This window comes from Anguilla anguilla, chromosome 4 (assembly GCF_013347855.1).
Source record: "Anguilla anguilla isolate fAngAng1 chromosome 4, fAngAng1.pri, whole genome shotgun sequence".
Lineage (NCBI taxonomy): Eukaryota > Metazoa > Chordata > Actinopteri > Anguilliformes > Anguillidae > Anguilla > Anguilla anguilla.
The window spans coordinates 51,213,503-51,240,868 of NC_049204.1; the positions used below are offsets into that span (position 1 = coordinate 51,213,503).

Genomic DNA, 27,366 nt, shown 5'->3' on the forward strand with positions numbered 1-27,366 from the left:
TGTTTAACGACTTAAACAGGTGTTATATGGCTGTGCTTACAGAAACAAATGTAACAGATTAGCCTGTCCAAATCCTCAGTGACCCATCCTTTCTGCTGAGTGGCAAGCATATTTCATTTATTTTGTGAATAAAACAATATTCAGGTGTTTGTCAAATTGATAAGTTTTTAATGAACAGCCAAGTTTATAAAATGCATTACCTTAGAGTATCTGGTAATATTGCATGCTACTTCACTGGCAGAGAGTATACCATGAATACACGAATGTACTTTTCATGAGAAGCAGTCAGATAATAAATGTCAGCACTTTTCAAAAATATGTATTGGGATGTACTGTATTCAAACAATACGTTAATGATTATGATAACCGTGTGTAAAAAAAAAAGTAATCTAAGCAGGTGTTACAGAAATCAGAAACAGGTAACAGTAACTCAAACAAGTTGAAGGTGCAAACATGTAAGACACATTGTGTAGCTATTTCCCATGGGAGGTTTTTGAGCGGAAAATGCCGTGTTCAATTAAACAATTTGAATAGAAGGCTGGTTTGGTTTAACAGGAGGCATATGTGAAATATCTAGCATTGTAATCACACCAGAATGTGAATCAGAACTGCTGAACAGAGACCACAAGACAGGCGTGGCCCTGGACCATTTTGAAATCTAAGCTCTGTGTTTCAAATTTCAATCAAAAATGAAAAATGTGATGGAAAAAGTTTCAAATCTGAAAATAGATTAATATATAAATTCATAAATAAATAAATAAATGAATTAAAGCTTATGATATGCAGGTCTTGTGATCTACATCACCCCAAATCACATAATCAAGGCTGCTTGTTATAGTCGTAAATGTGTATTGTATTGTATATATATAATATTGTGTATGAGACAAATGGTTACAGATGTGCCTATATATGGTAGACTTTTCATTTTCTTTGCTTGTCTGCAGTCAGCAATTCCACTTAGCACATAAATTATAAATTGGCTTTCATGGTTCTTGAAAACATTAGTGCACCCTAAGTGCATTTGCAAGGAGGGGCTCTGTCCCTTCTGCTGCTACAGAAGGAAAGTGCCACTAATGGCCTCTAGTGACAGCATCCAAACCTTCTTTTTCATCTTCCTTTTTTACTTGTCTTGGAACTTCCCTTGGTCTGCTTGAACCAAATTGTCTATGGATTTACAAATAAAAACACATCCTTCCTACAGAACAAAGCACTCTGTAATTCCAACCGTGGCTAAGAACTTTCTAGGTGTTTCTAAAAAAAAAAGCAATTAAAAATGTACATGCTCTCCAACTCTGTAGAGCATATGCTCTACATTTTGCACCCCGTGCTAAAGATAACGCAAGACGCTCAGTGGGAGTAACCTGGAGCGCACAGCACGTAAAGCACAAACATGGCAGCAGAGAGGACACGTCCATTGCAACTGCAGAAAATGGGCCGTTCACACAGACATTTGACAAGCACAACCAGCAGGGAAGCTGATGCCTTTCATGGCGGTATGTACAGGGTACGCTGTGGAATGGGGAACCAGGTCAGTCCTGTGTCCAGTGAGATGTGCTCTGACTTTATTCCTTTTTCACCACCGCCTTCACCAGTGGAATCCACTTGCTCCTCTTGGTCAGTCTCCTCTCAAAGTGGCTCTGCGCCAGCTCCGGGCCATCTTGGTCATCTGCCTCGGTAACGATCTCCATTTTCTGAATGATCAGCTTCAAAAGATTGTACTGCTTCTCCAGAACACTGGCCATTTCCTTTAATCTAAAATTGAAGAAAAAAAAAAAAAAACAGGAACATTGTTTATAATGCAAGTACAAATAATTAAAGAAGCTTCCTGCTTGCCCTTAACGTTGAGTCACAAATTAATGCAAGTTTTCACAAAAATGATTAGCCAAAAGTGTTAGCTGGTCGATCGAGCGCCCATGTACTGCATGTCAAAGCCACGTGTAAAAGGTCTTCCTGCAACTGCACTGTGGGTTTAGCTGTAGTCTGCACTGTGAAAAGAAGCAGACTGGCCAGACAACGTGTTTTGGAGGATGTCCGAACCCAAATCGGCAGTGGGGTTCACGTATGAACACGGCTGCGGTTGCAGGTAGTTGGCCATTCCAAATTGAGCACCAATGTATTTGAAAATGTTGAAACCTGAAACTTGAAACATCAAGTCCAGGTGTACCCATGTGCGTATCTTACTGAGTAACCTGAAATACAATTGTTAGAATTAATTTGTGTCATTTTCAACAGCATTATTACATATCATTAGTCTGAAATCTCATTGACATACTGTATAATTTGCCATTGCTTGGATATTAGCTAATACAGAATTGTGAGGTGTGACAAAAATTAAGCTGAAAGAGAAGACGTTGGTCCAATACATTTAATGTTAGCCCAACTTGAACATTTTTTTAAGTGAAGAAAAGCAAACACCATTTTAATTCTTACTTCATGTATCTGATATTTTTAAGAATATTAACACAATACTTACTGTGAATTCATTGACAATGAGGTACAAGATAACCTGTTGCCTATTTCACTTTCCATACGCCAGTATTCTGTGGCACACACTTATGTTATACCCCAAATATTTTTGTAAAGAATGTCAGTTACTTTTGGATTGATATAGTATTACTACCCTTACACCCCTGTCCTGTGGAACATTTATTATGTAATTCTGTTAAAAAGAAAGACATTGTTAACTTCATAAATGCATGCCACTGATACTGATTTTATTCAGCAGAGCTTAAAAAGAGTAGCTTGTGATTTTTAAGGTGAACACTAGAGGTTGCTCAAACACTGACTAGTCAACATCAAATAAAAGTAGGAGATTCACTCTCAAGTCTCACTACGCGACGTGTATAATTATTTGTATATGTATATTTAATATTTTGTGTTCAAACTCAATTTTCAATAACCATGCACTCATATCAGGGTATAGTTACAGGCTTTTTGACATGTTTTATAAATGTTATTTTGAATTTGCGTCAAAGTTTTGCAAAGATCCAATGGGGAAATAAATTATTTGAGTAAATATCCCTTCGTTCTCTTTCATTGTAATAATCCATTACATTCAAAAAAGAAGAAGTAGACCCTGTTACCCTCAAAGAATTGATATAACAACACCCCCCCCCCCAAACCCCCATTGTTAGGTGATAGTGGAACTAATGATTAATAATTCTAATAATGATTTAAACAAACCTTACCTGTACTTCTGATTTTTCAGCTCATATTCCACTGGAGTCAGCAGACCGCTGTCAGTCTTCAGATGGGTACGGACCGTTCCCTTTTCCTCCCAGCCGAGAAAAAAACAGAGGAAGTAGGCCTTAAAGGCCAAACCCACATTAAGATATGTAGTCTGGGAATGATTTCATTATAATGCAATTCAAATGAGCATAGGCTGTCAAGCTCTATAGCCTGGATGAAATTGAATACTCATCCTTAACTTCTCAAAATTAAAAATTAAAAGTGCTTACTTTGATCCTTCACAAGGACATTTTGGTGATTTCAGAAATAATTAAAATGAAAGGGAAAAAATTATATCTGCAGTCAAAAAATATCACTCACACTTATCCCTCATTCAATATTAATATTAAATTATACTTGAATACAGGTGTACTGCTACAAGTTTAATAACTTAGAGTGGCTGGTTGCAACAAAATACCACACAGAGTTCCACTCCTGTCAGCTAAGAACAGGATGATGAGGCTGCAGTGGACGCCATGATCACCAAAACTGGACAACGGCAGATTGGAAAAACATCGCTTGGTCTCACCAATCTTGATTTCATGCCACAAAGCATGCATCTCAAGCTGGTTCCACGAACATGACAGGGATTTTAGTTTACTCCAATGGCCTGCACAGTCTCTAGATATCAAGTGGAATGGGAGGATCATAGCATGAATGTGTGGCAGAAAAATCTACAGGAACAGTGCAACGCTCTCAAGTCTGTATTGACCAAATTCCCTAACAAATGTTTCCGACACCTTGTTGAATCCATGGCACAAAAAATAATTTAGGCCGCTCTGGAGGCAAAAGGGGTTTCTACCCAATACTAGTAAGGTGTACCTAATACCATGGCCGCTGAGTTTATATTGAAAGGGTGGCAGTGTAGTATAATGGTTCGATTCCCAGGTTGGACACTGTCATTGTACACTTAAGCAAGGTACTTAACCTGCATTGCTTCAGTATATATCCAGCTGTATAAATGGATGCAATGTAAATGCTTTGTGTAATGTAAAAAATTGAGTAAGTCACTCTGGAAAAGAGCATGTTCTGTTCTGGTTCATGTTACAATATGTGTGGCCAACTAACCTTTGATTTGCACTTTCTGTTCGGGTATTCTGTTATCTTGGGCTGGTCCACCCTCTTTATGAACCAGTACGGCAGCTTCTCTTCCAGACTAGTATGAAGGTCAATCTGTGAAACAGAAAATTCCAGTAGAAATATTCATGCTCTTGAATGAATTCTGCTTATTGCTTTGATACATGTCTTTTCCTTTGTGAACATCCCACTAAACACTACAACAGAGGACAAACACACATACCTGCATTGCAATCCTCTTTAGAGTAGCATTCTTCTGCACCTCAGCAATGTCGCCGACGGCTAAACCAATCTGGAACACAGACAGAAAAGCGAAGTAACATGTGTTTTCCAGAACAATTTATTGATGAATAGTACGTGTCTTTCTGGAGGAAGCCTTACCAGCAAGTTCATGAGAAGAATTGGCATGAGAAGGATGAACCAAACTAACATGAAGTATGTTAAATAAGGGAAAGGAAGTGAATGATTTAGGTAGGGATTAAGGAAATTCTCTTGATAATTTAACTCCCCGACCATCATGACAAAAGTCTGCATCAATGAGATGTCCAGTCGGCCAAACTTTTCCTGAAAGAAAAAAAAAATCATTAACCGGGCCAAGTCACTTTACTTTGCCGAATCTTAACTATAAACTGCCTCTCCTTACCTGTTCAATCATGAGAGCATGAAAGCCCAACGCAAATGCCAGCATCAGGAAGAAGAAAATCGTAATGATGCTGACAAGGGTCCGCATGATCTCTCCGAACATCACCACGTAAATTCCAAAGTGCTCAAACCTTTTTGAGAGAAATGACATTACCAAAAAAAGAAACTGACCATATATCTTCTATATTTTTCCTCAGAAGATCAATCGCACAATCGTATTGCATACCTTTGCAGATAGAGTAGAAAGTTAATCCAAGAAACTGTAACTGCGTAAGCACCCGCTTGCCAGTGCAGGGTTCCGTCTACATTCAGCAACAGAGGGATCACGAAGAGAATGGAAAATGCCGCAGACACCCAGTCCAAACAATTCGAGATGTCTCTGAAGTAATTTGAGCGCTTTAAAAAAAGCAAAAAAAAGGGGAGAAAGAAAGCAATGATTCAGCTGAAATGTAATGATGTAAATTAATGTTGTGTCATTCTGGTGTACCAAAAACCAGAGTAAATTACAATGGACTTGTAATACAATATAATTCCATTTTCTGAAACAAGACAGCAATTGTATTGTTTGATGGGAAATATTCCTGGGCAGATTGTAATGGCAACTTTGGCCCTTTTTTGGGTTCAAAAAGTTAGACGGTACGATTATGTTGAGGTACTGGATCACACTTAGTCATACATTAGCAGGAAGGAGACTTGTGATATATAAAGACAACAGCTTTTGAAAAAAATCAGTATGCAGTACCTGCTGCACTATCTGCAAAATCTCCTTTCCAACTGCATACACATTCATGGCCAAGACCAGGAACATGCAGATTGTGTTAAAATGCCCACGCTGTAAAGTATAACGCAGTTAGAAATCACAATGACATGACAATAGACCCACAGTATCACAATTAGTTCACTTTAGTTTACGTTAGTGATTTTAAGTTTTTAAATAACTGTTTAGGAATTATACAGCCAAATGAAATAAATTGGAAAAATCGAAATTCTAACCTTGACGTAGGGCAGTTAGAGATTAATTGATTGCATCATTAAGTGAGTGATTTGGGTAGTTTTTAATCATGGTGACATCCCCAAGGTCACCATGACTAAAAACATGAAGATTAACAGAACATAAAATTGGCCTGTCAAACCCATGCAGATGAAAACATTACACAGTACAGTGTTCTCATTGTTCAAAGAATGCTTTGTATAATGAATGGGGTGACTGAGAGTTGATCTCTGTAAAGGCAAAGATTATACATTGATAATTACCTTCAAGGGTAAAATAATTTTAAAACAAGCCCTGGTTATATTCATTTATGATAGGATCCCTGCAAAACATCAATGTGTGTCACACATTGTTCCATTTCTCACTCGCTATAATCGTCTGGAGCCGTCATTTTAACGGCAAGCGTTAAATGTTGTCAGGGAGCACGGGACCAGGACCCAAACGCAGAGTAAAAAATACTCAAAATCCAAAAGGGTTAATCCAAACCGAGAATTTTACTTTTAATAAGAACAAAAACCAAGGAGATCAAAAACAAAGCCGCGCAGGACAAGTCTCAAAAGAAGACAAAGCAAAAGTTCTTTAAACGCAAAAACAAAGAAAATCCAGAAATCCAAAACCATGCAAAAACAGAACTCGGGCAGGGCAGAAAAACACTCAGGGCAAAACACAGAGTCAAAAGTACACGTGGAAACACATACCGAAATGCAATCAGAAACACAAGGATCCAGCACCCGAGACAGGGAAGAAAAGAACTTAAATAGACAAGACACTAACGAGACATAGGAGGGCACAATGCACAGACCACAAAGAGGGAAGGGAAAACGAGACATAACCAAAAAACAATAAATGAATAATTGAAAACAATAATACAATTAAACAGGGAAAATGAACAGAACTACAAACTGAAGTGCCGCCATCTGGCAGCCCAAAAAAGGAAACGCGGACAAACCACAGAACCTTGACAAATGTGGGGTTTAATAGATGTAGCTGTGTGGGCTAGAAGTCGTGTTCCATTTAAATTTAGGAATCTTTTTGTGTGTTGACATACCGCACCTTATCTGAGTTTGCATCCACTGTGTAGACAGATGTGCTGTTGGTGGGCCAGGAGGGTCTCATATTGACGATGAGGAAGGACAGAGGCAGCAGACCCAGAGAGTAGACAGCCAGGTTCAGGATGTGAGCTTTGCTCCCATAAGCATGCCTGCAGGATGTCAGATACTTACAGACACGTGTTCTAAGACATAAAATGAGACATTTTGGGAGCAGCACAGATATGTGCATGTGCACAGTCACAGCTGCTGAAATGACAACAGGGACTCCTGTTGTGCAAAACCTGGGTCTTGTTAATGGTGGCCAGGCTGCTTTTATAAACTGTATAAGAAGAGTCCCTTTGGAGTTTTGGGAAAATTCCCATCCTGATTATATACTTACCTCCCATTCTACCTCAGCTGATGTGCAATGAACATTCTGGCACAAAATGGCACCCGGGCATTACAGGTGGGTATTATACATAGCTTGTGGTTACAGACATAATAATAATAATAATAATAATAATAATAATAATAATAATGCCTGTATTCTGTCTGTAATTGCAATTTCTATTGGCAATGATGTTCTTGTAATGTCAGGTGAAGTAAATTTTGAAAGGGATGCAACAGTGCCTACTTACCATTTCATTTCTAAATATTTTTTGCAGACTGGGTGAGTCAAAAGCTCAACACGGTTATACTGGGCCATTGCCTGAAATACATTTGAAATAATTAGTCTGTATCACTGCATTGTGTAAAAATAGTTAACTCAAAGAAAGCATTCACAGTGTCATTCAGTCAAGAACTCAAGCTGTTAGTGGCATCTCTATTTTAAATATAACATGCATAACAGATACACAGTGTAACTGATACAATAGCATCTTAACCTATTACTTGATCTCAGTGCAGTCGATCGCTTCAAGTGTCACTTTGACACCCCTCTTTAGCCACAATATGTTGATTAAATCCTCCTCTCAAAATATTATAGATCCATGAATGCATATTCACATTTAATAGTAGAATTTAAAGTTGCCAAATATTACAATTTAAACTCAAAGTAAGTTATGCTTAGTTGTAACAAACTTGGACAACATATTCAGTTTTCAGCATTTATGTTTGGAAAAATGCATGGCATGTGACTGTTAACCGTAATATACAGTAGGTTCCCAGGTATGAAACATTTGATGATTAACAAAAGTGGTAATTGTACTTACATTCAGTGCTGCAAGAGGTTGAACACTGACAGCACTGTTTGTTTTTGCATATTTCATAAATATTATTGGAGCCTGAAGATACCGGAAATCATATTCAATCTGCATGGTGGACAAGAAATACTTTTTATACTTTGAAATTAAACTGAAGATCTGCTTGTCAAAATAATAAACTATTGATTTTAATAGCAAGCAACACAAACATACCCAGTAGTCATGACTGTTAGGATCTTGGTCTGATTCTTTCACGCATAGGTCCAAAAGATACTGTCAGAAAAGAAAGCAGGGAGCAGAGAGAAGACACCACTCAATGTAATATGTGAAGTGTGAAAACTGAATTGTGTGTGTGTGTGTGTGTGTGTGTGTGTGTCTGTCTGTCTGTTTATGTGAGTATTTTAAAGTAATACAAACCTTAAATGATTCTGGGAGAAACTCAATCATGTCCATAACAACGCAACGCTTTGTGGAGCCAGGTTTAAATGCCAATACGGCTTCGTTACATCTGCAACAAACACAAAACCAACAGATGTGATGTGTGTAGTGAACCCCAGCATGGAGAACCGTTGCTGACAAATAGTATGTTAAGCAAAGATGACATCAACTTCAGCACCCCTTCACTCAGCATAATTGACTGATTTCTGCTCACAGGAAGTGAAAGAAGTCGAAAGACCTAAAAAAAACTTCCTTATATTTTTAAACAAGGCTTCTTTTTACTTTTTTATAATGAATGTCACAATTAATAATGTCTGTGAACCCACCCTGTGAACCTGTGAACCTCATCTGTACACCTTATGCTTGACTGGAATCTACAACTGGTTTATCCAATTGGTTTACAACCGATCAAATTCACATACCTTTCGCTTTCAATGGCAGCGTTAGCTACAGCCTTCCTCCCATGATGCACTGCTTCATGTAGGAAGGATGAGTCATTGTTGTTGAGTGTAAATTCAGCTCCTCTGCTCAGTAGCAGTCTCACAGCGGTTGTGTGTCCTTCTTTTGCAGCCACATGCAGAGCTGTGTTCTGTTAGGAAAACAAGCACAAACACCTCACATGAGAAGTTCACTTTTAACAGTGAGGCTTGGATGCGAAAGAGGAATTGGTCCATTTAACTCCATAGGTAAATTCCATGTGATAATATCAGAGTGTGTATCAGCCAAATAAAGATTATTAAAGTTCTTTTTTCAAAAGCATTAAGTGTTTAAGGTTAGCCTCACTTTCAGATCCACTGTCTTCAGACGAAGGATCAGCTGAGATTTACAGAAATAACTTCAGTTCTGTTATACAGATTTTTTATACCAGCGCTTCAGTTAGTATGTGAGCAAGTGATGTGTGTGCAATATAATGTAATTGCAGAAAAGATTGTCCTCATACCCCTTCCTCGTCAGTTTTGTCAAGTAATTTTATGTTCGCATTCAAGAGGATTTTCATGGTCTGAGTATATCCTTCAGCCGCAGCATAGTGTAAACTCGTCCACCCTTTATAATCACTATAGAAAACAGCAAGGAGTAAACAAGTGAAAACATGAATCTCATTTGAATGTCCCAGAATTTTCTTGTGTTTATTTTAACTTTAATCATAGTTTGTTTGCATAGCAGGTGCATTTACATAGTGGCTTACATAATTGGTGAGCATTGCTACGAACAAGGAAACTGTTCTGTCATACTGTGTGGTGCATTTGCCCACTGGCTGAGCCAGAAAGGATGTACCTGCTGTATAGAGCTCCTTTCCTGAGCAGCAGATCCACAACTTTTGTGTGCCCGCCCTGGGACGCTAGGTGCAGCGGGGTCATGCCGTTCTCATCCCCTTCATTCAGCAGCTTGGAGACACTCATCGACTCCAGCAGTCTTTCGCATGTGTTTATGCGTCCAAATCTTTCCGATGAAGAAAAAAATCAACAGTCACGGAAACTGACGAGACACTTACTAGAATGCACAGATAAAGTCGAGCTGAGTTGAGATTGAGTTGAGTTTATGAATAGGGAAAATTTTGAGGGTGCAAATTTAAACAACACGGTGTGCACAATTAAGGTCAAAGATACCCCTGCCATGAATAAGAAAGTGAGGGAGCAGAAAAGGAAATATGTTCTAAAGACAGGTTCTCACATCTTGTGGGCACAAAATATTTATTTGCCTGACCATGTCCCTCTCAAAGATTTTGGCAGAAGTTCTGTGAAGATTCTTGAAAAGAAACACATTTGTGTCATTTTTGATAAATCACATCGATTTGAAAATTACTCGCCTAGTTTACAACAGATCTTTCTGTCTGTTGCAGGGAAACAAATCAGATCAGATAGCACTGAGAAGTATTCAAAAGTGTGGCTTATCAATTGATTGATTGATTGATTGATTTATTTATTGATATATTTTTTATTTAAGTCAGACATCTCACAATTCTCAGCCAAATAGGCCCTACGAGACACTACAATATGTACTGCATGTGACCTTCCAGTGTTTCAAATGATGGCCCACATATAAACGGACAGCCATTACACATGCCCAGAATGTCCATTAAGCACACACTCACTGAGCTGCAAAATGGAGGGCAGATTTCTTATCCTTGGATTTTCGGCCCGGCGACACTTTGAGGCCTAGCATGTTTTGGACCGAAGCAGCGATCCCCATTCTGCAGGCGTAGTGGAGCGGGGTGCAGCCGTCCCAGTCCTCGTCGCTCAGGAGCTCCCGGACGCTGTCGAGCTAGCACAGTGGCAGAGGAAACATGATATTCCTATCTGCTGGGCCACAGCCATTGTTGCCTCTGACAGGAAAGCCAGACATCCTGTTTCATCACTTCTGACACCCAGTAGTCATTAAAACACAGATTACTAGCCAGGTTCTAATATAATTATGTGCTGATAGCTTGTCAGTTTCTGTCTCAAAGCAGGTCAATTCTGAGCTACATGAATAGTTTCACACCAGAATTATGTGGAATGCCCGAAGAAAGAAGATTCCTGTCAAGTCTCTGTCATGTAACTGAAAATAACTAAAAATAATAATGTTATTTCCTGATGGTTTGACATGTTGGGCTATACAGATATTAAACTGTGGAATGCATTTAATCAACATTTGGCCTTAACTTTGACTCTCATACAAATGCCACTGTTCATCATAAACACAGTGTTGCAGGTTTAGCAGTAATGAATGAAAAGAAACAAGTAGTAAAAAGTTGAATAAGCTGAAAAAGTAGCACTTGTCTTTTGCAGATAAGGCTGGTCAAGCAGGTTTAAGCTATGTTTTCGAAACTTTTAGCTGGTCAGCTGGAGAATAGCCCTACATAGTCAGCTAGTCCACCAGTTTGAGCACCAGCCGACTATCAACTTGACGAGCTTTGACCAGCTTTGTTTAGCTATAGACCAACTTTGACCAGCCACAAACCAGCTATGACCGGCTAGAAGTGTTGAAAACACAGCTTAAACCATGTTTAACCTATTTAGAATCCCAATCGGTCTAAGCTGGAATTTTCAACAGGAACACATATTTTAACTGAATCCAGACCCATATGTTTATTTATATGTGGTGCCCTGTATATGTTCCAGAGGCAGAGTGAAGTCTGTTATTGGTTTTGATGATATTATTTCTAGCTCCCCATAATATTTTGTGTTGTTCTTTTTCAGTGATATGATAATTTGCAGCCAGCTTTTTTTGTCTCTCTGTTAGCTCATGTGATACCAGCTGACGCCAACAGATGACAGTGGCCTCCAGTCAGCGTGAGATTCATCGACACAGGAGGTCTTGCTTGGTAGAAGGCTTTGCTGGAATACTAGTAAGCTAAGTGAGCTTAAAGTGAGTGCCTGTGTACATGGTCACCTAAAGGTTTTATGTTTAGTTTGCAGTGAAAACCAGATGCTTCCGTTGAAAGTTCAGTTGAGCAGACAGTAGGCAGTTTCAGAAAACATACAAATGCTATTGGAATATGAGCTCAATAACTCAGATATAAAGCACTTTCATAAGTTCTCTCTAGTCTCTAACGTACTGGCATTGACAGTCAAGCTCCAGCATCGAACCAAAGTACATGACTATACTTGAAGTGTAGGATCAATGAAACAATACCTCTAGAACATTCTCTGGAAGATTTTTCAGACCTTTTGGCTGCAAAACAGCGAGGTGGAGGAAGTTGCGACCTGCTTTGTCCTTTATCTGGATATTTGCTCCTGAAAGGAGACATTGATATCACACATGAATATGGACATGCACACACATGCAAGATACATTTTCCATCCAGTGGAATTTTATGCATACTGCCTTCAGAAACTGTTAACTACTCTCGACCTTTTATAATTTTGTCCTCTTATACTTAAAAATTTGCCTGCATTAAAATATTTCACCCCTTCATCAACACAATACGTTCAACATATTCATGATGCAAAGCATTTATGAAACTTTTTTTTTCTTTCTTATTTACAAAGGTAGCAATGCATTTAACTTATTTAGTAACATATTTATTGTGATCTCTCAGGACAATGGAACACACTTGGGCAATTTAGGTTGATACAAAGGGGTAAATGTCTATCAGTTAAATCATTTTCAAGATTTTTAACATAATTTTGAAAATGTCTAAATACTTATGTACATTTTTCTTTATTTCATTTTGACATTATTAAGTTACATACACAGTAGTAGAAAGATCCAATTAAAATACATTTAAATTTGACTTAGCAAAACACACACAAGTGAGAATAATCACAACTAGGGCGAAAACTTTCGGAAAGTAGGCTACAGTATGTTTACTAAGCTCATTCTAAGCCAAGTCGCTGCATTAGCTTATGTGATGCAATTTATTAGTGAAAAATATGTGTTCTGTGTACATTAGCAGGTCACCTCTTGACAACAAAGCTTCCACGGATCTCCATGCTCCACAGCTTGTAGCAAGAAGCAGCGGGGTGTGACCTTTGCAGTCAATGTGGTTGATGTCTGCACCCTGTGCACACAGATACATAAGCAATGAGTGTCCATGCCATCAGTATCATGCCATCATGCAATCATTGCCATCAGTGTTGCTTAAATACACCACAAAGAAATCATTTTGCGCTGAAATCACTATATACGCTATTTTCAGACAAAACTATGAATAAATAGGTAAACAAATCTAACATTTTTGAAGATAATAGTATATAGTATAATATAATAATTTTGAAAAAATTATTATTAATAATATACTAAAGCAACATTGTTGGGTGATCAAGACCATTTAAAGGTGAAAGTATGGCTTTCCATGTTCTGTAGTAAATGATTACAGGATGTTACTTATTTAGACAAGTGTATATGTACCTGTGCATTTACTGCGCTACTTTGTGATAGCATAAGTAATTCTGATAAACTTAAATTCCACATTGTGATATATAGTAACAGATTTTAATAGTTACAATATCTTGCCCATATATTCTAAGCCAGTGAGAGATTAAAACAAAATAGTAAAAAAAAATTTAAAAAGTAATTTGCTTGCTGTATACTACCAGAATCACAGACATTTAAATAAAATACCATTGTGTATCTGGTTGACATTTGTTTGCATTTTTTCAGGTTATCAGAGATGAAGATTCCCCACAATATCCATCAATGACATAACCAATGACATGCATCCGTCATAGCTGCGTACAGTATATTTACCTGTGATATGAGGTATTCAACCAATTCAACATGATCAAATATTGTTGCCCTGTATAGTAAAACAGACAAGGGAAAAAATCAAACAATTGCTGATTTCAAAGGAATTACATTATACCGTACTCTATATATGCAACAATTCACATAAAATCAATTGACCGGTGCAAGAGAATGGTCATTGTGCAGTAAGTAATTGTTTATGTTCAACAGAGTGACATGAACTGAAAGGATTTTAGAATTTTCTTTCCTGGTATATACATGCAAATTCTGGAAATTGCTAATCCTAAGCAGGGTTATGTAAGGCCCAAAGGTTACTTAAGGTCAGTAGTACAGTAGGTTATCTGAGGTGTGAGAGGAATGCTACATTTTAACCTAAACCACTTCCTCCCAGCATTGAAATGTTCAAGATTGCAATTTGGGGAAAAATGTGTTGTTTGTGGTATACTCATTAGTCAGTGCAACATGTCCTTCAACATGCAACATGCAGGCAGTTTGTGAAAGCCACCAATAGCTTGCAGTTTAACAATAAGAACAAAGATATGATCACTGCTATCATTATTATTTTTCTGCGATAGCAACATTTTTAATAAACAGTTTTCACAATAGCATGAGCACTAAAGTTTGCTATTTGAAACTATGTTGCTTTGTTGGTATTGGGCATCTCTATCTTAATACAATGCATATGTACACACATGCATGCATTTTAAAACCAGAAATTTGCACAAGCTACAACTTTCATAATGACTCCAGAAAGTAATAGCCTGTTTTTAGTGGGATTATTATGACAACATATTTTAATAATGTACTGTTTTATTTACAAGCAGGAAAGATTACATTTATATTTACAGGAAAGATGAAATAGGACTATGTATAAAATGCTGTCAGTGATTTATCATAAATCACAATAAGCACATTTATCAAGCAATATTATTGTAACTATCTGATTTATAGGCTTCACCGTGTATGATGGGAAAAGTGCATTTTATATGATGGCTTTCCTGCAAATATAAATCATTCCCAATGCCACTATTTATTAAGAACATGCTTTACACACTTTGAAATACAGTACCTCTTTTTTCATAATTCTGTTTTCTTGAAAGACTTGCACAATCCTCTCAATTAAGAGAACAGATTTAACCAACACTTAGCCTCACTGTCATCACAAATCTACATAAACAACATTCTGCATACATTTTTGCAACCACAAAAACAAACGGTTGTGCTTTTTTAAATGTATTTAATTTGCAAAACAAGAATAAAGCTGGACCTGTTTTCATAAAAAGATAACTTGTTTAACCAGAGCACCAATTCAAATACATTTACTCCCTAGAAAGGATCAATCAGTCTTTGAAAATGTACCTCTGGGAAATAGTGTACTCAGAGGCACCAAGCAAATGTCATAAGGTTATTCTAAACCCTGGCCTTGGCTGTATTCTATATGGCCAAAGGGCCACCAAAGGGGCTTCTTGAAATGGAAACTCACTTGTGAAGTGGGGTCTGGTTAGCGCCGTCAGTGATATTGATGATGTCCTCCACTCTGTTGTAAGCTGAAATCATCAGCTTGACGACCTCTATGGCCCCTTGAGTACAAGCGAAGTGGAGGGGCGTGGATTTGTCGCACTGTTGCCATTTATTTTTTAAATGGAAAAAAAAAACATATTTTTGTACATTTTACATCAACTGCAGGCAATGTAGAGAAAGAGTGCGATTTAGAAAAAAAATAGAAAGGCAGGAATTACATTTGGTGTAATATGAGGAGGGTAATTTCTCCTCTCAAGATGAGTAACACAAACCATTAATGCAATGAGGGTGAGTGATCAGGGCTGTGTGCGGCATGGCAAGTGGTCTTTCACCATTAGAATCTGTGTTCCCGTCAGTTCCAGCACATAAGTGGATCTAATTTGTATCAATTTAGCAAGCAAGAGCTATTACTCCACATAGCAATCTTCCACCACGACAAAGGGAAGAGGTATTCTAGGATATGCGTGCTATACAGGCAAAACAATTTTTTGTTAATTAGATTCGTACTCTACTTTTGCATGCGTATTTTGTATTATATACAGTGTTTGTGTGGGTGTACTGTATGCGTGTGTGTGTGTATTAGTGTACTTTTTGTGAATAAATAATACAAAAACGTTCTGTAATTGCAACCTGGAGAAGTGATTTACCTGTTTTTGCTCAATTCTTGCCCCTTTTGAAATGCAGAATTTGATCGTTTCTATATTCCCTCCTCGAACAGCCAGATGAAGAGGACTGCTTTTGGACTTGTCCAGGTAATTAATGTGCACTTCAACTGAATGACCGTACTCCTCCCCTTCATTCAAAGAAACCAGAAAATTACAACGCTGATTTAGTAAATAGTCGTAGTCCAAATTTAGCACAGACAAACAGTGAAAAATATATAGGTATAAAACAGCGGAGACGAAAACTAGTCAGTTCTGAGCTACAGTTTGTAACACAACTACCAATTCACCAATGTTTATTAATTTTTTAAAAAATTTTGACGACTGTGCTAAAAGGCTACTGAAGCAATCCAACTTATGAACTGCAAATTTATTTTCCCTTAAAGTCTTTATCTAGGCCTTTATCAGGGCCTTATTGGCATCCTGTTGCACGGCAACCCAGTCACACTGTGTGCCCAATAATGTTTTTATTTTATTATTTACTCTTGTTGGTGCTGCCTTAGTCAATCCAACCACAGTACACTAGGCCTATGGTGACCAGGGACTAAAAAGACATGACTCTTCAAACAAACCCCATCCTGTTGCTCCCACCTCCTCTTATCATATATATGTATATATATATCAATTTCAAAGACAGGGCTAAAATGAATTAGAATGCTGTTTCTAGGAGGCATAAACTTCTGTGCCGTTAGCTTATTTATCATTTTGTACCTATTAACTGACTGGCTGAGTGAGTTCTGTGTGACACTCTGACAAAGGCAAGTTTGTCATCTGATTGAATATTATTTTAACTTTTTGGAACTTGCTGGCATTATTTGCATCTCTTCATAAAACAACCGCATTCTATTTATTCAAGTTCATTGAGGCTTCATTAGACATTCACAAAAACTAGAAAACAGAAGTCGATTTATGTTATGTCAAAAACAGCTAGCTGACTGTGTGTCTGTGATTGAGTTCATTACATACATTGAAGTCATTTTCATTCTGCTGAGAATACACTTTTCCACTTTGTTTGAAAGAGGATGTGGCACTGTTGATATTGTAAGAATAATAGTTTAGGGCCAGCAACCTTTTAAACCACGGACTTCCCGTGGGTAATAAACAGGATCCACAGTATGATGCTGATTTCTTGGGAGAGTCCTCAGCTGACTCACCCTTGCTCAGTATGCACTCCATGGCTTTCTTTGCACCTGCAAATGCAGCTGCATGGATGGGAAAATGCCCCAGCTTGTTCTGATGACACATCATAGCCCCATGATCTAGCTGGAAAAGAGCAGGCATGGTCTGAATGGAAGAATGTGCTATTCCACATGCGAAACGCTGGTCCGTCCAACTATGAGTCATTTTCTTTTTATAAATGATAGAAACCATCACGACACAATTCTCTATGCATTCCTACCACTGGAATAGTATTCAGCCCCATTCAGAGATGTTAACTATTTTAAGTGAAGAAAATCATCAAAAGCTTCATCTGTGTAAATGCAGCTAATAAGCACACAAAGAGATTTCACTAACAAACAAGCAATGCAAAGAAAGGGGAGCAAATTCATGCATTCTCATCGCTGCTGACTCTCACTGACAGCTGTTCAATGGTGCGTGTACTCACCAGTGTGCAAAGTGCCTCACAGTTATCAGAGGAGCAAGCCATCATCACAGGAGTATTCCCCAGGTCACCTTCCAGGTTTGCGTTTGTAGTGCTGTGGGACAATAACAGCTGTGCCAAAAAAAAAAGGAAGCTAAACTGAAGAAGAGCTTCGATAGCAGTTTAAGTGCAGCGCAACAGGTCCTCGATTGTTTATGTAGTGTAAGGAAAAGTGAATTAGCCTTTATGTAGAACCAATTGTATGCTGACATTTTTACATACAGTACTACTCACTTATACAGTTGGAGGAATACAGAAGCAAGGTTATGCACATTGTTGAAGCGTCCAATGGCAGTGCTCCGCCTGGGATTTGCATCCACAATCCCATGAGCACCTGTTTCCTATCCACTATTCTACATGGGCTCTGCCATCACTGACTAGCCCTGCTTTAGACCACGAGGTCGTACGCTGATGTTTTAAGAGAGCGCTGCTGTCCTGGTGTGCTGTCAGTTCTCTACGCTGCGTGTACATCAGAGAGGGCGGGGCCCCGGAGGTGGCTCACAGTGACGAGGCCGTTGTGGCCCAGACAGACGGCCAGGTGCAGAGGGGCGAGGACGGCTCTGTTCAGGATGTTGGGGTCCGCTCCCAGTTCCAAGAGGGCCACGCAGCTCTCTCTGTTGTTCCTCTGCACCGCCCAGTGGAGCGGGGTGTTACCCTCGTCGTCAGCGGCACTTAGCTCTGGGGATGATATCGCAGTCATTCCGAATTCCTGTCATTTTCCTTCTCCGTCCATTTACAGCATTTTATGCAGCACTGTGTTGCTTTCTATTCATTAACATCATTCACATCTGCAGAAACATTGTGGTATTTCTTTGATTCGTCTTAAGCAATGAGACCGACAACATCCTTTAAATTTCTTGTGTTGCACCTCAATGTTGAACTGCACTTCCAACTACATTTCTGGATATAAAGCTGTCTTGAAAGATACTGAAATAAGAGATCAATGAAAATAAAACCAGGATCTCTGATCTCAACTAACCACCCAGCAGCTTGCATTTCCTACATCCATAGTTTTTTTTTCTTCTTTTCTTCTGTTTATTGCCTCAGCTTTTAGCACCTGCCTCTTGAAAGTGTACATTAAAGCTGCTGCACGGCACGAATAAAACATTAAGTCCTCAGCCTTGCTGATGCGACTTCTTATTTCAAACATGAAATAGTAATGGTGTGCTGTTTTCACATGTGCTTCCACATCTGTGCGCTAAATTTCTGCATTAAATTTCACTACACTTCCTTCTGGGAATTGGGATGGGGATAGACTAGCCTGTCACACAGGTTCTGCTGCATGGCGCCCGTGTTCCAGCGCACACCGTTAGCATTTAATGAGCACGCGGAGTACAAGGAGAGCGATGCACTGACATTTAGGTGACACTCAGCCCAGACGCGTGCACTTCAATGCGCAGTTACGTTCACCCAGGGGCTCACCCTCGGCGCCGGCCATGATTACGACCATCCTCATGACGCGGAGGCCCCCGCCCGAGGCGGCGTGGTGCAGAGCGCCCGCATTGGAGCGGTCCCGGATGCGCAGGTATTCCGGGTGCTTGTACAGGAGGTTCTCCAGCAAGTCCACATTGTCCTGGCGAGCCCACTGCCAACCAAAACCCAAATGGCATGTCGGTGCCGTGCAATGCGCACTATGAAAACGTAACAAACGTCACATTTCGTGTCCCCTGCGAATTTCTAAACTTCTTGTACAGTGGTTGCACGTTGAATGTGCAACCCTTTTGGTAAATGTTTTTCAAAGTTATATTTTTTGATGATCCTCTCACTTTCACTACACTATTTTTTTTGTTCACTATCAAATCAGCAGCAATAAATTTAAAAAAAAAACAACATTACAGATGCCTGAGAGGACTTACGTCAAGCACGTTTTGGGACGCCTGGGTTGTGTCATCGTCCTCTATTACGCACTCATAGCAGCTGTTTTGAGTTATCATTTCCTCAGTGAGTTGAGCCTTTCCTCTGATGTCTGATCATTCAATTCCAGAATGCACCACTAGGACGGAAAGAGAATTTTTATGAAACAACCTGCTATTATATCCCACATTATGTTATAGCTCGGCTTGCTGCTATTACACAGTACAATGCCACAAGCCTTAGTCATTGTGAGCCTCGTTGTTGGCCAACCTTTGGAGTGACAGGACCCAAAGTGACTTTCTCCCACCAGGGGTAGAACAGTTCTCTGTCAGCCAAGGTTCCTCAGGATAATGCTACATCAGTTTCTCTCAATAAAACACCAGGCGCCCACAGCATTCCAGTTGTCATTTGAGAGAAATGCACTTCTCCACTGACTAACACTTTTGTAGTACTGAAGCGCAATTACCATCTCCAAATTTATAAATCCAGAATAATGCATAAAGGTCAAATGAATTTATCACTTTAGTTGCTTGGACAATCTGCTTTAAGAGCACCAAGGACTGTTTTATGGTAGAGGGCACATTAAAATCTAATGAGCCTTTTAAGGTTAAAACCCCTCTGCTGAAAAAAACAAAACAATTAAACAATCATAGCAGGAGGGCAACTCGATGGACTTTAATCCTGTTATCTATAGGGACCTCTTTGAAATTGGTTGTTGGCTCTTAAAATGAAACTCAGTCTGTACCCACTCTGTATGCTGAAGCAGGGAATTTTGACTTTTTGCAAATTATTAAAGTTTCACAAAATATAAAGTATGCAATTTAGCCCTTTCTTTTTTAAAATTTAAAGTTTTAAATGTACGGAAAAGGCAAGTTACTCATGCATGCAAAGCACTGTCATTAATTAAAACAAATTCTAGGCCTGCCATTAAAAGTATTGATATCAAAATGAAGTAATAACACACAATATTGGCTATCTTAGCTCACGTAAATAAAATAAAAGCAATGCAACCCAATGTTTCCTAAATAATCTTAAATAACTTGGCTCTGTGTTTTTTCCTCTTACTATTTGAAAAGAATGTTGTTCAAAGTTTAAGTCACATGAAGTCATCATTTATAGTGGAAATAATCAGAAATTCAGCTAAAATGACTACACTATATGTTTGAACAATTGCATTCAGTGCTTTGGGTGTTTGGGTGCACATCATGAATAAAATGCATTATTATTATTATTATTATTATTATTATTATTATTATTATTATTATTCAGGTGGCACGGGGTGCAGTGGGTAGCACTGTCGCCTCACAGCAAGAAGGTCCTGGGTCCAAATCCCAGCCTGGACCTTTCTGTCTGGAGTTTCTAGTTCTAACTACTTTTCAACTAGGCTACTGTAGATCTCACAGTGGTCAATTTGACCATTGACCACAATTTTATCACTTTAAGAAAATTAGAACAGAAAAATCCTGCCATCATGAAATCCATGCAGCTCCCCGCTCGTGACTTTTCCTAAATAAACAGTATGTATTGAATATTCTGAAATAATTTGAATATTAACACTGGATTAGGAAATTAAGTTATAAACACTTACTTCCTTAAATGGCCATGAACAGTCAAACTGACCCTCATTTATCTTACCTGTATGTTCGATCATTTTCATCGCTGTGTGTAAAGTTGTTGTGAAATGACTCCAACAGTACTCAGATTCAGGCCTGCAGAACCAGTCCCTGGCTGAGCAAAGCCTGCAACAGCAGTCTGAGGTTTTAGGGCCTACCTTGTAGTCATGTAGCTGTCTGAGGCAAGAATAGGGTTGGGTAATGAAACCCGATAGCAGCATCATACCAGTTCCCATACGACCGGTCAAAATCGCAACTTGAATTTTGACGCTTCATTTCAGTGCCATCTTCACTAACATTACATTCACACTGTCAATTCAGTGACAGCAAGTACCGATAGCAAGCTATCTAATGTTAGGCACACTCAATATGCCTAAAGCGAAACATCTGAAGTTTGGCTGTATTTTACTCAAAAGGATTCAAACAATGGGATGTGTCTTTGCAATAAAAAAATACATTCTTTAATGTTGTTTGCCCGTTATTGTGAAGAAGGTGGACTGCCGGATCAGGCACCATTCCACTGTTTCAAAGGTATGGTTTTAGTGTGGATACTGTCAAAATCTGAACAATACCCATCCCTTGTCATGAATCGATATTATGTGGGGTTTACATGTGAAATGATAACGAATGCATTTCAGAAATATAAATGAGTTTCCTACAAAGTTTTTCAAATGTAAAAGCAATAGCTTTAATTAGGAAATAATTGCTCCCACACAAAACAAAGATGATCACAAAATTGTTAAAAACATGTTCTAATGGCTGAAATAGAATCACACGTGTAGTTCCTTCCTGTGTACTGTATTTGACAGATGTAGCTAAATGTCCAATGAAGAGACATATTTAGTTTTGACCTGGAGCATTTGTGATTACAAAATTGGCAGGAAAAAGCTAAATAACTCAAGTTTTGTGTAGACATTTATGTTCACACATAAATTCATTCATGAAACAAAATTAATTTGTGAAACATCACTCAAGTCTGAAGTTTTTGGAACATTATTCCATCTCCACCACAAAAAAAAAACAACAAAAAATGGAATGCATTTGGTTGTACACACTCCTCTGATGCGTTTGCCCACAAGCCAGTGACATTTCCCTCACTCCATGAAACACAGTACTACAGGAAATTAGGCGCCAATTTGTTTGCTGAGGTATAAAGGTTCACTCTTAGACTTGGGCTGTGTGGCATATTTTTTGGAGGAGCTGAAGTACCAATAATCCATAAAGTACTAGCAGACCTGGCAGAGTGTAACTCACCCAGCCCCTGGTGAGATGAAGTCAATTGTATTACAATGCTTTGGACCCCCATTTATAGTTGGCCAATGGTCAGAGCCAAGCTAGTGTACATATAATGCATCATGACGATCAGCTTGATCAGCACAGCAAATGCATGCATGTAAATATATGTATCAGTATATATTCATGTGGTACTGCGACCTATTTACATTTTAGTCTAATATTCGTCTAATATAGTCATGTAGTCTAATATTCATTCTAAAAGTCCAAGAGATGTCCAGAATACTTCTGAATGTGTCTTTGCTTGGATTTGTTGTTTAATTTTACCCACGCAGGGAATGGCATGGTTTAATAAGCACAGCTGTGTTACTAAGCTCCACAAACATACATTGCAGGGAAAGGGAGAAGCCGGTGTGGGGAAAACGTGAAAGACAGGACAGTCTCACGCATGGCACATAGCTTAATTGGTTCCTACACACAACAATTTTATTTTCTTAAGACATGAACTACGAGCCATGTGGTTCTCTCTTGGTCAGTCTATTCTCTTTTAAAGTTATTCTTAAGTTCAAAGCGCAAAACAAAGCACAACACAGGATATTATGTATGCAATAAGTGATATGCTACTTAGAAATAGTTTTAACAATACTGTACCTTGTTAGTTAAATTGAAAGGACAGTATCATTGCATTTATCGGTGGTGGGTTTTATTTCAAGCAGTAAATGCATCTGCCAGAATGCAAACATTTAGATATCTTTCTGTATGTGAACAATTCATCCTTAATTTAATTCAATTCCCTCACTGAATTGTGGTATTTAATTCAAGAATGGCAATCAAAAGTAGTTCCAATTAAATTTATTTGATGCACGGTACCATACTAGTTCAATTAGTGAGACTCCTGAGTCATCCACTTAGATGTATAATGTAGGGTTTTCATCTCAATTATTAAATATATGTATATGACTGCATTGATATGAAGGTGGATAGTTTGCAGAGAAAAAGAGCAGAACTGTTCAGACTGAAGTCATAATTACAGATTAATCCATTTTAAGGTTTTGTCTTGTAGGCATTTCTCTATACATGTAAATCCACAGGTACTGTAAATATAAACCCAGTTTAAAATACAAAAAAAGTACAATTTAAGAGATGGTAATTACTTGCAATATATATAGTATGTATAGACTGAATCCTTAAAACTGTATAATGAAAAAATATATAAATGAACAGTTAACCTTGAATGCACTGAATTCATGATTACTTATAAGAACTAAGAACTAATATAAGAACAACAAAATTAATATACACAAATTATTATGCTAAATTAAAAATTAAAAAGAGAAATCAAAGAAATTTCACAATGAAAGGAATCTATAATTCTTACCTGCAGTATGCTGCATACTGAGTACAGCGTTTGAGTGTACTTACTCGTGATATGAGGGAGTTTATATACTGCACAAACAGAAGTCCTAGATATCCAATTACAATGGCTTTTAGTCAGGGCCAGTGGGATGAGACTGTGGCTTACAAAAGATCGAAATGCAAGACCCAAATTGCTGTAATTTGGCGCAGGAGAGTGCCACAGAATATAATTAACAAAAATCATATATACACAAGGGATTTTGGTTGTTTGGAGTTGAGCTGATTGGCATTCTGGGTTTTAAATATGGAGGAAAATGATTGTAAATTTCTGGATGTAGTGGAATTATGTTTTGTGATACTTCATTTGTTGTATGATACTTCCTTACTGCCCTTTAGTTTAATGCATTTTTATGGTTTTCCTGAGTAATAGGATGATCAGTCGCAAGAAGCTTCAGGAGCCTCTCCGGTTATAAGACATTGTTCACTGTGTGAACTAAACTGTGTTCTTGGCTAGAAATAGCTGTACAAAATAAGTATTCTACCTTACTGAACCTGTGTTTAGCAGTTGTCTATGACCATGAAATGCACTTTTTGTACGTCACTTTGGATAAAAGCGTCTGCCAAATAAATGTAATGTAATGTAATGTTACATTAAAATATAAGGTTCAACAATTAATTTTCAACAAATTATCATGGTTGTCTCACACCCAGTTTGGATTGGGACGTAAAGCACATTGGTGTGGATAACCTCCTTATCCTTGCCGCTGCCTTTCACTAAACCAAATTTGTGGCTTTTGATTCATTTCTTGCACTGCACTGTAACTTTTATTACTTGATTTTATACATTCTATGTATTCTGTTTTTTAACTTCATGCATTCTATGTATTCTTTTTTTGTCTTATTTTTATCTTATTTTTATCGAGTAGGTTTTTAATTTCAACTCTTTAATAATGTCCTTTAATGGTGCGTTTCTTTTGCACTTTGCGTTAATGCTTTTAATGTTTTATGTAAAGCACTTTGAATTGCCTTGTTGTTGAAATGTGCTATACAAATAAACTTGCCTTGCCTTGCCTTGCATTGCCTTGCCTTAATAAACCAGATGTATGTGGACTACTTTGTCAAAAGACTCACATAATAAATATATTCTCATAAGAAATGTCTATACCAAAGTTTGCATGAACAGCAGTCAACAGAAAGTGAGAAAGACATTCAGTAGACAATTTCATTCAGCATAATATGATACCACTGGCAGTCCAATTCATGTTTATATTACATGCTTTCTTTTTTTATTGTTCTCTTGAATCAGCATACAGCCAAGTTAATAATCATGTACAGATGAACTCCTGTACTGGCTATTCATAGCAGGAACTAAAGAACAGTACGACCGTGGAAGAAGGTGGAATTAAATGTCCGTTTGTCAATCAAGTGGATTTAAAAAGAGGTATACATTAGATATGATTAGTCATTATTACTTAGTCAAATCTATTGAAGTCTTTCCAGTTGAATCTATTCTCAAGAGGGATCACATCTTAACATGCTCTTCCACTTGTTGAGCAATTGTAATTCAGACAACAGCAGCTGCACAAGTCCTCATAAAGCTTTATATTAGCGCATTGGAATACATCAACCACTGTCCCTGCAAGTAAAGTTAAAATGCCAGGAACCTTTTGTATCTACTGTAAGCTCTTTTCTGTGTTCTGATTCAGCAGTGACCTCCATTCCACATACTGCACAGGACTGAGTGCTTCCTCCCTCAGACCATAACAGTCAATTCCCACTTACTGGCAGCAAACCACATCACACTGTCTGTTCGCTGTCTAAAAGGCAATGCAGGAAACCTTTTATTTCTGTTTGGCTAAAGTTACATGAATTAATAATAATGTAAAAAAAAAAACTCTTGTAACATTGCACTTTTCAAGCAAGATCATCAACTCACTCAACATGCCACCCAATCTTCCCCTGATTTAATTGGTCAAAAATGGACCTCTCCCTCTTCACCTCAACTGATGTGTGGTGAGCATTCTGGGGCAAAATGGAAGTCGTTCATCACCCATGCAGGTGTGTGCTACACATTGGTGGTGGCTGAGGTGAGTTTCCACTAATCACTATGAAGCACTTTGGGCATCTGGAAAAGTACTATATAAATGCAATCTGTCTAAAGTTTATTTGAATTGCCTGATGTTGGGTTGAGCACATGTTCAGGTGCAGTATTATTATTAGCACAACTAATTAAAAATGCTAAAATTAAGTGGCTTGTACATATAAATACTTATTGGCACCATGTTTGAGGCAAAAGATTAAATCAATGATATGTGGTTGGTTTACACATTTTGTAATTTGTGATTCATCCTCGGTGGACAGATATGTCACCTGTTGTTTTAGCTAATCTCCTCGCATATGCACCTGTTCCCCTGTCCCCAGCCCCCATAAACAAACATTTGCCAATCTGCTGAGCTCTCCTATCCTCCTTATGCACCTGTTGCTTAGTCATTCTATGCTTGACTTTGCATGTGACATCAATATGCTCAATATGGAACTTTATATAAGGCATCTGCGTGGAGGTTTTCTGATCCTGCTACTAAACAAGCAAATATTTTGTCAATTGTATAATTATACTAGCAAATATAATAAAACTGTATAAAACTATATTAAAAATAGAACTTATTTACTTTTCATTTGTACTGGTTTACTGCATGAGGCTATCAGCGTTGCATTTTATTGATAAGTACAGCCATGGAAACAGACCTTTTGTCATTATCTCTACCATCCTTTCATTTTTCAAATGCTCCTCTGAAAAATCTGGTTAAACCACTCAGTTAGATTTATGACAATAGTTTTTAAACATGTGTCTTGAGTGTGACTTTACAGTAGGTTTTTTTTTTTTTTTTTTTTTTTTTTTACAATTATCTCAAGCTGATGGTGGTGGTGGAGGTGTTCGTTTCATTGATCTAAAATAAACCATCTGACAAGGTGGTTTTGATGAAAAAGCTACAAGCTTAAATGATTTTCTAAAGGCCCTTTACTTCTCTGTGATCATTGTAAGTCTTTCCTGCCAATGGGCCACACGTTCGTTGAGAGAATATATCTATTCTGTGAGTCTTTTTACAAAGTAGTCCACGTAAAACATGACATGGAGCCTCCCACTGGATTAATACTTACTCACACATACACCCTTTGGGTGTTTTTCTGAACCCGTGCAATTAAAGCAGACAAATTAATTGTGGCAGTACCTTGAGAAATTAACAGGTCTTTTAAGCAGAACTGTTAATAGGTTACTACATCCTCAGGTCATATTGTAATATACTCTGCTCAGTAGACCATAGCTGTTATAAGCATGGCACTTAAAGCCCTTGCCAAGCTGAAATTCAGAGTTACCCCAGGCTTGAAATTCACACGTATCCGAAAGTGGAGATAGCCAATCGTATAATAAGCTTTAAGGTAATTATGGAATGAAATGAGGAAATTCTGAATGAATCCCACTTATTTCCTACTTGTTAGTCCATCCAGTTTATCACTGGTCATGGAAGGTACTACAAAGTTCTGAATGATGTATTCTTGGTCATTATACTTGTTGTGCACAGCCATAATTATATCTGTAAAAATGTTCGTTTTCATGTGAGTTTCAAAGCCTTAATCAAACCTAGGTTAAATTTTACTACTCCTCAAATAATCTATTGAAGTAGCATTTATGTACCAATAGTACACGT

The 27,366-nt window shown here is 38.0% G+C and overlaps 1 protein-coding gene across 1 annotated transcript in view; it reads right to left on the bottom strand.

Moving 5' to 3' along the window:
* Positions 1 to 151: 151 nt before the first annotated feature.
* trpa1b (transient receptor potential cation channel, subfamily A, member 1b) overlaps positions 152 to 27,366 on the bottom strand; it is a 56,126-nt gene continuing 28,911 nt past the window's right edge. The window contains exons 4-30 of the mRNA XM_035416343.1: positions 19,460 to 19,596; positions 19,026 to 19,188; positions 18,106 to 18,281; positions 17,568 to 17,675; positions 17,116 to 17,224; positions 15,947 to 16,092; positions 15,262 to 15,398; positions 13,782 to 13,830; positions 12,993 to 13,092; positions 12,225 to 12,325; positions 10,702 to 10,871; positions 9,885 to 10,049; positions 9,550 to 9,664; positions 9,032 to 9,198; positions 8,589 to 8,679; positions 8,385 to 8,444; positions 8,181 to 8,279; positions 7,608 to 7,678; positions 6,992 to 7,139; positions 5,690 to 5,779; positions 5,174 to 5,343; positions 4,949 to 5,078; positions 4,687 to 4,869; positions 4,529 to 4,597; positions 4,297 to 4,401; positions 3,189 to 3,307; positions 152 to 1,752 (exon numbers count right to left, since the gene is read on the bottom strand). Of these exons, the coding sequence (XP_035272234.1) occupies positions 1,563 to 1,752; positions 3,189 to 3,307; positions 4,297 to 4,401; positions 4,529 to 4,597; positions 4,687 to 4,869; positions 4,949 to 5,078; positions 5,174 to 5,343; positions 5,690 to 5,779; positions 6,992 to 7,139; positions 7,608 to 7,678; positions 8,181 to 8,279; positions 8,385 to 8,444; positions 8,589 to 8,679; positions 9,032 to 9,198; positions 9,550 to 9,664; positions 9,885 to 10,049; positions 10,702 to 10,871; positions 12,225 to 12,325; positions 12,993 to 13,092; positions 13,782 to 13,830; positions 15,262 to 15,398; positions 15,947 to 16,092; positions 17,116 to 17,224; positions 17,568 to 17,675; positions 18,106 to 18,281; positions 19,026 to 19,188; positions 19,460 to 19,537 (3,309 nt within the window). The 5' untranslated portion in view covers positions 19,538 to 19,596 and the 3' untranslated portion in view covers positions 152 to 1,562. The remainder of the gene's footprint in view (positions 1,753 to 3,188; positions 3,308 to 4,296; positions 4,402 to 4,528; positions 4,598 to 4,686; positions 4,870 to 4,948; positions 5,079 to 5,173; positions 5,344 to 5,689; positions 5,780 to 6,991; positions 7,140 to 7,607; positions 7,679 to 8,180; positions 8,280 to 8,384; positions 8,445 to 8,588; positions 8,680 to 9,031; positions 9,199 to 9,549; positions 9,665 to 9,884; positions 10,050 to 10,701; positions 10,872 to 12,224; positions 12,326 to 12,992; positions 13,093 to 13,781; positions 13,831 to 15,261; positions 15,399 to 15,946; positions 16,093 to 17,115; positions 17,225 to 17,567; positions 17,676 to 18,105; positions 18,282 to 19,025; positions 19,189 to 19,459; positions 19,597 to 27,366) is intronic.